This window comes from Pseudorca crassidens, chromosome X (assembly GCF_039906515.1).
Source record: "Pseudorca crassidens isolate mPseCra1 chromosome X, mPseCra1.hap1, whole genome shotgun sequence".
Classification (NCBI taxonomy): domain Eukaryota; kingdom Metazoa; phylum Chordata; class Mammalia; order Artiodactyla; family Delphinidae; genus Pseudorca; species Pseudorca crassidens.
The window spans coordinates 26,197,720-26,209,933 of NC_090317.1; the positions used below are offsets into that span (position 1 = coordinate 26,197,720).

Sequence of the window (12,214 nt, forward strand, 5' to 3'; positions counted from 1 at the left end):
TTAAAACACTGTTAAGTGAAAAAAATTAAAGATAAGTTGTATTTTTTCTAGTTTTCCTATAATATTTTCTAAACTTTCTACAGCAAACAGCTATTATTTTACACCAAAAGTTATTTAAATGCTGCCTTTAAAACCTTTTAAATTCTATTAATTTTAATAAAGAATATCAAAATATGCAAATGAAATTAAGAACTTTCATACCTAGATCTCTAAAAAGCAAGAAAGTTTATCAAAGTGAAATGGGTTGGGTTATGTTCTGCATGCATTTGGTCTCTACAGACAAAAGTATACTAAGCAAATGATTTTTGCCTAATTAAACCTGCCTTGACACTGCCAAAATGAAAATGACTGGTACATTTTGATTATACGGTTGATAAATGCTCATTAAAATACATGTACAAATGTACAAAGAATAAAGTAAAATTCACCTGGAACCTACCAAAGCAAGTTAACCACAGCTAACATTTTGGTGATTATTTTTTCCAAATAGGTACACAGAGATGTGCACAATTTTATAGAGATGCTATACTGCAATCTTTTTTTATTCTCAAACTATATATTGTAGAGATCTTTACGAATTAATGAATACAGATCTACACCAATTTTAAGTGCTACACAGCCACTGCAGAGATATACTACACAATATATTCATCTAATATCCTATTGACAGGCATTTATATTTTCTAATTTCTTGCTATTATAAATAACTTTGCAATGTATAATCTTTTACACTCATTTTTGCAAAGTTATCCTATTACCACTGTGGATGAACTTCCAGAAGTAGAACTGCTGCCTCAAATGGCATACACATTATAAATTTTGACATATATTGCCAAACTACCTGCCAGGAAGGTTGAACCAATATACCTTGCTGTCAGAACCTGTTTCTCCCATACCTTAGGCGGCTATAGGTTTTGCCACTCTTGCCAGTCTCAAAGCAAAAAATGATCTCACTTGCACAATGTCTACTAGTGAGATTGAGTATTTTTCATTTCCACTTTTATGAACTATCTATTGCATCCTTTTCCCAGTTTTCAACTGTTAACTTGAAAACTATTAAGTGCTTATTTTGCTAGCCTAAACCTGGTACTCTTCATGTCTTACCTGTTGCAAACTGAGAATAAGGGTCTTTGCACACTGAATTTTGTCTATCTGCCTTGTTTTACTCATTGTTTCTTTGATGATATCGCCATAGTCATTATAATACTAGAAAAGAAATTTGTACAAATTAGGCCTTTGTCTCTTAAAACTATTGGACAATAAGACTAATTTTAGGTTAGTCACATAAGCATATCACAAGAATGTTATTTGGCTAGAATTATGCCTTCAAAGACACGGAAGAATGTTACTAAAACGTCATTATAATCTTTAAACACATAATCCCTAACATCAGTAAATTCAGAAATATCAGACAGTTAAGATCTAATCACATTAAGCTCCACAGTTGGTTTTAAGGAGGTATATTGTTTAACAATAATTAAGTTATACAGATTTTCAGAAATAAAACAAAGGACAGAAACAAAGTTCTGTGCTCTTTGTGAACTATTAAGACAATGAATGTAATCAGTTACTTTCATAACTTATTCATTGCTAATGGCATGTAGTTCATGAGCAGTTTCCAAATTTATTGATTTGGCTTATAGAAACTAACAGCCTGTTAACAACATTTAAAAGAAAATTTACTGTATGTGGCATTTACATTACACACTGCACAGGAATTTTTTTTCTAATTTAAGATCTTGTTTCAAAATGCATACATTAACAACTACCAGAGATAACAGGATAACCATGCTCCTATATGACTAACAAAATTGACTTTAATTTAGAATACCTAAGTCTAAAAGTTTAAAATTTGCAAAATGACTTCAAAAACAACCTTAGTTAAAAAAATCTAACAAGTATCAGGCCAAATAACTTAAGTTCCAAAGTACTTTATTAATGGTTCTATCATATAGGAAAGTATTCTGAAGAGAGAATTAATTAGGTTTTGATAAATGTATTACATGTTTTATCCTGTAAAAGCAAAAGCTTAAAAAATGTTTACATTTATAATTAGATTTTACTTGAAAAAGGATTACAGAAAAATCATCACACCGTATTTAGTCACATTCTGTTAGTACAATCAACAATATCCTTTCTACTACTACTTACAAGTTAAAGAATCTCACACATATTTATGACAATTTGTGAATAACCCACTGTGACTCAAATCAGATTTTCAGAGCTTAAGGAACCTTAGCTATCACAGTGGAACAGATGAAGAAACACAGGACACAAAAGGTACTGAATTACTCAAGGTCACAAGCTGCATAGTAACCAAGCCAAAACTGTATTATCTAGTTCTCTGACTCCTAAACGCTTTTTTATGTTACATCAAGCAGGGGAGGGACACCATCCTGTTGTTTTAAACTAAATCACAAAAGCAATTTCTATTAGTGACAGTTAACCTAAGACAAGCTGTTTGCAATATTCCAAACACAAATGAACTCAATAAACCCAAAATGTCCATTAATGGAGGATCAGAGGTATGAGAAAATTTACTGAAAATGTTAAATATTTTAAGAGATTTCTTTTACACTAGAAAAGTAATTTACTATTAAAAAATTCAATGGCAACCAAACATAAAAGCAACATAAAAATATCTCGCTATCCATTTTTCAACTTTACCTTCATATACTGCTTAAAGATATCTGCAGCTGTATTCATCTCCACCACAGTATATACAATTAGCTTACAAAACGCTGCAAGTAAATTTCTCCTTTTGTGCAGAGCTTCAATTTTACTGGCTTCATCTTCCTGCTGACCATCTGGGGAAAAAGGTTTCCAACATTAAGCCATCTGTATTTTACTTCAACCGTGTGTGTGTGTGTGTGTGTGTGTGTGTGTGTGTGTGTGTGTGTGTGTGCGCGCGCGCGCGCGTGCATGTGTATGTGCATGCGTGTGTGTCTGTGTGTGTGTATCAAATTCAATATAAAACATCTTTATTTTGGAGAATTTGAAAAATAAGGGAAAAACATTTAAATAAAATAAAAATTATAATCACTCAATATCTTCATGAATGACCAGCCCATTTATTCCAATACACAAAATTTTTGTGACGTCAAATCAGAAGGCTGTTTAGTGAACATGGAACAGGAACAAGTGGAGTGAGTGAGAGGAACTGATGTTTAGTGAAATCAGGCTAAGCTTGCCTAACACATTAATCTACTTCCCTAGCAGGATAGTTTGCCGATGAGACCTGCATATTCAGTATCTGTTGGGTAAGGCTCTTTCTTCCCTAGGGGCAGACAACCTCAGAGATTCTGTTATTCCTTCTAAAGATGACCCCACTCAACCTCAAACCCAACTTTTATTGACAGATACTTTCTTTATACATATTACAGATATTCAGTTAGACTGGCCTAGAAACCATTCTGTCTTTTTAAGGTAACTTCACATATATCTGCTCTGATCCATTATGTGAGATCTTGATATTCAGTTATCAAAGGGACAAAATTATTTCCAAATTCATAGCTGAGAAAGCCGGATTACAGCCTCCAAGTACTGCCAAAGGATTTTCAAATTATTTGATACTGTGCATAAAATTGTAACGAAGCCTTTTACATAAAAAGCTATGCAAAGAATTTTCCTCTTGACAAATTTTACAAATGAAATTACTTACATAAAAAATACTGTGTATAAAATAAGAACTCTTTTAAAACAAGTATTTATTTTACCCTGACTCTGATAATCCTTGATAACTGCTAGTAAATAAAAACCAAATTTTAAGAATAGGAGTTTGTTTAAGACAGACCATCCGAAAGTTTCTGTTATCAAAAGTGCCTATTCCAGAATGCCAAAGTCATTTGCTTAGAAACCTAAAACGTACTGTTCATTCTTTTAAAAGAGTACACTGAACATACAAGCTAACTTTTTCTTAATGACTCTGTGATTATAATGGATTTCTATACAATATTGTTTCCAATCATTGTTTGGTACTGTTCTCAGGAACTAGAGGGACACAGACTTATTCCCCCTACAGACTAAGTTACCCAGATATTAAAGTTTTTTGAGCCCTGATTTTTAGGTTTCTTATCAAAAATTAGCCACCTTTTTCTCTTGTGGGGATTAAAGAATGTTACAGAAGTGTCTAACACACTGGGCCTTTAATAAATGTCAGTTGCCATTATTATTATGTGTTGCCAGTGCCTCTAGAAGCATTCCCTATTTTATTCTCCCCTTCTAGTCTGATGTGGGCTAACAAATCAAATAACCATGGGTCTACAATACCAGGGGTTAGATGAGTATGAAAAGCAATGGAAACTATCATATGTTGCTGGTGGGAGGATAAAAGAATAAAACGACTTTGGAGAATAATCTGGCAACTTGTGGTCAAGTTTAAGATATACATAGACTACATAATCTAGCAATGCCACTCTTAGGTATACAGGCACACCTCGGAGATATTGCAGGTTTGATTAGACCACCGCAATAAAGGGAATACTACAATGAGTCACATGAATTTTTTGGTTTCCCAGTTCATATAAAAGTTATGTTTACACTATACTATAGTCTTACTAAGTGTGCAATAGCATTATGTCTAAAAACATGTACATACGTTAAACATTTCATTGCTAAAAAATGCTAATCATCTAAACTTTCATGCGAGTTGTAGTAGTAACATCAAAGATCACAGATCACCATGACAAATATTATAATAATGGAAAAGTTTGAAATGTTGCAAGAATTACCCAAAAAAAGACACAGAAACATGAAGAGAACAAATGCTGTTGGAAAAATGGCACCCATAGACATGTGTGATGAAGGGTTGTCACAAACCTTCAATTTATTAAAATACACAGTATCTACGAAGTGCAATAAAAGGAGGTATGCCTGTACACTAGAAAAGCATTTGCACATGTGCTCAAGGAGATAAGTATAAGAACATTTTTGTAACACTATTTATAATAGGAGAAAAGATGGAAACCTAAATGTTCATCAATATGAAAATGGATAAAGTGTGGTTAATTCATATCACATAGTATTCAGCAGTCAGGATGAATAAGCTATAATCACATGTCAATACTGACAAATTTCACAAATAATGTTAACTCAAAAAAGCAAATTGAAAAATAAAATGTTCAACATGATACCATTTATGTGGAAGCTAGCAACAGAAAATAAACTATATATTGTTAAAAGATACATAAATTCCCAGTAAAATAAAATTAAAATGCAAAGGCATGATAAACAGCAAATTCAGGATAGCAGTTATCTCTAGGGAAAAAGAATAATGGGATGGGGAGGGATACAAACAAGGGCTTCTTTTGTATCTATTCCTTTAAAAAACAAATATGAAACAAACAGAGCAAAATTTGACGAATGCTGGTGGTTGGTATATACAAGTGTGTTACATTTTATTCTTTTCCATAGAATTGGAATACATTTCATTTTTAAAGTGGAAATAGAAAAACACGAAGTCCAAGGAGGTAAGACAAAGTGTAATTCCAGGAAGCTCCCAGAAAATTTAGGAGTATTGGCAAGCTTATTCTCATTCCTATTTCCTATGATCTAAATGAAGTTGAGGTAGTCCCCAACTAACAAAAGGGTTATAGACCAAAACCAATTTTGTATCAGTGTTGGGAATATAACTATGTTTTCCTATAGAAGTTTTAAAAACTCCTACTCATCTTTTAGGATCCATTTCTGATGTTAGCTTATTTCAGTGGTGTTCTGACTCCTACAGAACAGTTATAACTTCCTCTACATGCCCACAACACTTTGTACCTACCTCTATTATTTGTCAGATTACATTATAATTACTTGTTTTTAGATATGTCTTTTCCACTTGAATTGAATTCTTAAAGGAAAAGACCCTGTCTCATTTTTTTGATATTCATAGCATCTAGTATACTGCCTGCTGCCCAATAAATGTCAAAGGAATGTTAAAAATAAAGTGTAACTAAACCAACAGCTGAAAGTGAATGGTGGAAAATTCTAAGTATATAAACTTTAGTACATGGATTTTGATATCTGTTTTGGCTACTTAGGTTTCTCAATTCTGTTCTGGTTAAGTTTCTAATACTTGAGAACAAAGCTCTCTATTGATAAAAAATAAGCTACAAGCCATGTCTAGAATTATATATAGTTAAAAGCTTTGCAGTGATGTGTCAGTTTATGTATGGACATACACATACTGATGTTATATATCCTTCAAGTTTAACTTCAAATTGGGAAAAAAAAAAAACCCAGAAGAAGTCACCAAATACTATCTGTTTTTCCACGATTTCTTGTTCACGTAAGGCATCTGTGTATGCAATTAGGGTGCGAAGAGTAACTTAACACTACGCAACGATGGTTTGATTATTTACCTGTAACATTCTGTACTGCCCCAGACTTTTACAGAAAAATTATGCTATGAAAGTATACAACAAAAAGGTCATTTAAAGAAACACTTTATTCTGCTCTAATTACTTGAATATTGGTATTACCAATGATTAAGGGGAAAGAGAAGTAAATTTTGTTGAGTACCTACCTACTACATGCCCAGGCACTACACTAGTCACTTTGCTCAATTTAATTAACTTGTACAGTTCTGTAAGGTAGCTACAAATTAGAAAAACAAGCTCACAACTAGTGAGAAACAAAGATTTGATTCCAAAGCCTATGCTCTGTGATACCACATTGTCTTTACAATGTTACAAGCAATGAACACAAATTGCACTGGAAAATGTACCTGTGTTTCATGTTTTAAGAATAAAATATCAAACAGTAGTGTAACACTTTACATTGCTGTTAATTAAATTTGATTTATAGTAGACACACAGATTTAACAAAAAGATGGCAATAAAATTACCTGCACTGTTATTGTCATCATCCTGTTCAATGAAGACATGATCCAGAATAAAGCTGAGCAACTCAGACTGCAATGAAGAATCAGGGGTGTAAACTAATGGCTCTAACATGTCACGCCCTCCTGACATAATCTGATGGCTGAAGATCATCAAAATATCACATAGAATAGTGAAGGCCTAGTATAAAAATAAAAAAAAAAATAAAAAAAAAGGATAGCATGCCATAAACCAAAGTTTCTCACGAACTGCCACAAGTAACTTACATATTTAATGTGGAAATAAAATCCAACTTTCTATATTTGAAACTCATAAGAAAAGCAATGTCTACTATTTTCCTAATATTTTAAAAGTGAAGAGTGTAATTTTTTCAACAATAACTACTGATATTTGCATTGTGACTTACTAACTGCAAGATAATTTCACAAATATTTTTTAATTTTCAGCAATTTTCTTTTAATTTTTTAAGTGATTTGTACAATATGTTAACATCATCAAAACATGCAATCAAGACTCAATCTCAGGTTTTCTGACTCCAAACCCCACCCTTTACACTATATATACCACAATGTCTCATGGTATACATTCTCAAATATCAAATAATGTATAAACTTGGTACCATTCTTTTCTTCTATGGAAGAAAAACACTTATACCAAGAAGATGAATATCTCCTAGAAGATCTCTTAGAAGAGAGATCACAAAATCTATAGGACTTCTCATTGTCAGTATATGTGATGATTAAGTAAAAAAAACATAACCAAGTGTGGGTCTGCTTACTAATCATCAGGCAAACCTGACAGTATAATAAACATAAGGTTGAAGTGGGACTTCCCTGGTGGTCCAGTGGCTAAGACTCCACGCTCCCAATGCAGGGGGTCTGGGTTCGATCCCTGGTCAGGGAACTAGATCCCACATGTTGCAACTAAGAGTTCGTATGCCACAACTAAAGATCCCACATGCCACAACTAAGACCTGGCACAGCTAAATAAATAAACAAATAAATAAAGCAATAAAGCTGAAGTGTTATATATATATATATATTTTTTTTTGGATGAAGTTATATCTTGAGGAGCTTTATAAAAACTCTGCCATCCAAAAATGGGCAGAAGACCTAAACAGACATTTCTCCAAAGAAGATATAGACTGCCAACAAACACATGAAAGAATGCTCAACATCATTAATCATTAGAGAAATGCAAATCAAAACTACAATGAGATATCATCTCACACCAGTCAGAATGGCCATCATCAAAAAATCTAGAAACAATAAATGCTGGAGAGGGTGTGGAGAAAAGGGAACACTCTTGCACTGCTGGTGGGAATATGAATTGGTTCAGCCACTATGGAGAACAGTATGGAGGTTCCTTAAAAAACTACAAATAGAACTACCATATGACCCAGCAATCCCACTACTGGGCATATACCCTGAGAAAACCAAAATTCAAAAAGAGTCATGTACCATAATCTTCACTGCAGCTCTATTTACAACAGCCCGGAGATGGAAACAACCTAAGTGCCCATCATCGGATGAATGGATAAAGAAGATGTGGCACATATATACAATGGAATATTACTCAGCCATAAAAAGAAACGAAATTGAGCTATTTGTAATGAGGTGGATAGACCTAGAGTCTGTCATACAGAGTGAAGTAAGTCAGAAAGAGAAAGACAAATACCGTATGCTAACACATATATATGGAATTTAAGAAGAAAAAAAAATGTCATGAAGAACCTAGGGGTAAGACAGGAATAAAGACACAGACCTACTGGAGAACGGACTTGAGGATATGGGGAGGGGGAAGGGTGAGCTGTGACAGGGCGAGAGAGAGTCATGGACATATACACACTAACAAACGTAAGGTAGATAGCTAGTGGGAAGCAGCCGCATGGCACAGGGATATCGGCTCGGTGCTTTGTGACTGCCTGGAGGGGTGGGATAGGGAGGGTGACGCAAGAGGGAAGAGATATGGGAGCATATGTATATGTATAACTGATTCACTTTGTTATAAAGCAGAAACTAACACACCATTGTAAAGCAATTATACCCCAATAAAGATGTTAAAAAAAAACTCTGCCAGGAGTTTTAAATAGAGTCAAACACTGGTAAAAGTAGTCAGAAGGTAACTGGAAAAAATTTAGTTATTTGTTGGGAAGGGATAAGGAAAATAAAATTTTGTGATCACAAAGTCAACAGAAAATTACATTTAATGGAAGACTACTACTAGAAGGACAGATTATAATATAGACCTCAAAGCAGATTTTAATAATAGCTTTGCCTTTTTGGAACTAACCACATTTATTTTTTTCTCTATGCTTTTACCTCTTCTTTTGGTCTCTTCCTCTCATTTTACTACTATAGTAATAATTTATACCTATCAAGATATTTGAGTTTACAAAAGCTTTTGCAACATACACAGTAAGGATACACAGTGATAAGCGTGGTGACATTTACTAATTAGGTGAACTGACAGGTCTTGTGAGCTAACCAGGACATATTCCTGGAAGCTGTAGGAAGACTAGTACACAGGCTATTTAATGACCAAATAATTAATCTCCAAGGCCTGAACAACAGATTATATATAAAGGAGATTACACACAATAACCCATAAGGAATTATGTGCTAACACTGTAAGAAATACGGAATATTAAGCTGAGTATCTTGGTGGCCTATGAAAATATATCAAGTAATACTTCATGTATTAAGTTTAGATCAGTGTATACTTCACTGAAATCCTATTCTAAGACATTAACTATAAACTCATTTTACTACCTTCTGAAATTTTGTCCCTCTTATCTGAATTGTAGAGAAGAAAATGTCCCAAGTCCTTTATTGTTACAGTTCAAAACTAAATAGGCTCTTGGTCCCAGGATCAGAAGTTATTTTACAGATGGGAAAACTACCCATGGCACCAAGTAACAATGTATTTCCAGACTGAGAAGCTTGGCAGCAATGGAATCAAGAGGGCATATGGGGTGGGAAGGTAACACTCTGAAGACGGAAGTGATTAAAATTTTTATTTCAAAGTCCACATAAGAAAAAATAACTCACACAATCAGGAATGGGCAGGAATGCCAACATCTGATAGTACTCTGAGATAACAAAACCAGATGGACCTTTCCTCCCTGAGGCACATCTGTTATACTTGTTGCTTTCAGGAATAATTTATGTAACTGCATACACCTACTTTGTATATATGGGTCTGTTTACCATGTGTGGCATAAAGAAACAATAACACAGAATAACTGCAATATGCGGGTAATCTATAATGCCCCACATGGAATTAATGTTAATCTATTTTTTGAGCATAGTATATATACAGACAGATACAAGATATTTCTACTTTGCCCAATTTCAGTATTTCTTAAATTTTCTATATTAGTTCAGATATTTATTCAGGGTTGCTTACAAAAGACTGCTATCTATAGTAATTACTAACCTGTTCTTTAACGGTGGTATTCACGTTGGTCAGGTAATGTTGACATATCTGACAGAATACCCTCATCTGTTTCTTTAAACGCAGCAAGTCCTCCTTGAAAAAATTTAACATGAGCATTTTAAAATACTGTATTAAAAACTCATTCAATATTTAAGATATTTTAAATTACATAAAACATCACCATATATTTAACTATGTTAACTCTGCTTGTATATTAGATTTAAAATCTTTATTATTTATCAAAAAGGAAAACAAAAACCACTTTTAAAATCTCAACAAATTGCAGGCTTAAAAACACCAGGTATATTCATGATAATTAGCTGACATCTAAAAATATTGTTTATATCATCTTTAACTCAGCCTTTTTCAATTTCCATTTCTCTGTTCATTCTGTAATACACTTAATTTACTATGTACTTAATATTGTAGGCCTAGTACTTAAAATCCTCAGACTATTAGTACATGCATATCATTAATGAATATATAAATACTGGTGGTGTAGTAAATATATGTTTTCACAAAGCTGAGTGTTAGAATATTCACTCAAAGCCAAATATCACCATATAGAAAAAGCATCTGTATATAAGAATACAATTTTATCAAAAAAAATACCAGGTATATTAACGGATAATATCCTACGTGATCTGGGTCCTTTAGAATGAGAAAACTTATATGACTATATATGGCTATCCATATAAATCCACTACCTCAGAATGCTTAACAAGTAAAGATTTATGTTCCATCCTCACTTTGTAATTTGATGAGTGGCTGACTGATGAATGGAATAAAATAAATGATAAAAAAGGGACAGCATGTTTCATTTTTCATTTGTAGGATAGTGGTTGTGCTTTTTAAAAACAGAGAGGGACCAAAGAAAAATTAGTTTTGTGGTATTACTCCACTTAAGAAAAAAAAATTTTAACCTACACTAAAAGGATGAATCTTTTTTTTCTTTTTCTAAATATTTACATCAGTTAATTTAAAATAGAAAACTACTTTATAAAGATCAGCCACACTAATTTATTTAAGGCATAACCTCTGGCCCGTCTCCTGATACTGGATGCCAAACGATAGAGTATCAGTACATATTTGGTATATGCAATAGACAAGTTAAATAAAAACAGGTTTAACTTAGAGATTGATTTGGTGAAGAAAACTCAACCAAGCTTCAGTAGAAATAATTTTTGCATTTAATAACCTTCATTTTTACCCTGTTTCCTCTACTAAAAGTATTACCTTTTTTCCCATGTTAATTTGTAACTCAATGCTTTTGATTTAGGTGAGCAATTATATTTGCTAATACAGTCACTGTTCCTACTGCAAGCTTGATATTGAATTAAACTTTTTGGGTGTCTGACAAAAAGTACACTATTTTAACAACAGTACTACATTGTCTTTTCAAGGTGGAAAACATCCATTTGTAGATATAATTGCATCTTGTGCTTAAAAACCTCAAAAAAATTCTAAAATTATTCTGTGAATTATGCAAAACAAACTGATTATCAAGAGGATTCCTTTTTGAGGAAAATAACTATGAACAGCTAATTCTATAGCTTACAAAAATTACTTAATATTTATAAAAATGTGCCCAAATAATATTTAAGGCAACATCTACTACTACAAGTACGAAGTTTAAGTTTCTAATTTACAAATGAAAAGGCAGTACTGTTTAGTTCAATTACTAAACACATCAAGGATTACCACTACAGATAAAAATCTGAAAGTTCTATGACCTAGTAGCTGGCACATTACACTCAACCAGAAGGTGATTTATCATGAATTTGGAACATCAGTACAGAGATCCTGAGTATGAATAAGGAGATCCCAAAACAATACGAGGCATAAGATCTAGGGACAGGTGGTTTGTAATAATTAATTTATATAACCCAATAGCTGTATCTGTATGTTTCAAAGGCTCTTGGTCATGATTTACAAAATCTGTAGTT

The 12,214-nt window shown here is 32.9% G+C and overlaps 1 protein-coding gene across 6 annotated transcripts in view; it reads right to left on the reverse strand.

The window, feature by feature from the left end:
* Positions 1 to 12,214, reverse strand: part of STAG2 (STAG2 cohesin complex component) — a 116,105-nt gene that overhangs the window by 20,985 nt on the left and 82,906 nt on the right. For 5 of the 6 annotated variants that reach the window (XM_067723520.1, XM_067723521.1, XM_067723525.1 and 2 more), the window contains exons 23-26: positions 10,269 to 10,361; positions 6,836 to 7,010; positions 2,668 to 2,807; positions 1,105 to 1,206 (exon numbers count right to left, since the gene is read on the reverse strand). In XM_067723520.1, the coding sequence (XP_067579621.1) occupies positions 1,105 to 1,206; positions 2,668 to 2,807; positions 6,836 to 7,010; positions 10,269 to 10,361 (510 nt within the window). The remainder of the gene's footprint in view (positions 1 to 1,104; positions 1,207 to 2,667; positions 2,808 to 6,835; positions 7,011 to 10,268; positions 10,362 to 12,214) is intronic. The other variant, XM_067723524.1, reaches the window with a different exon arrangement.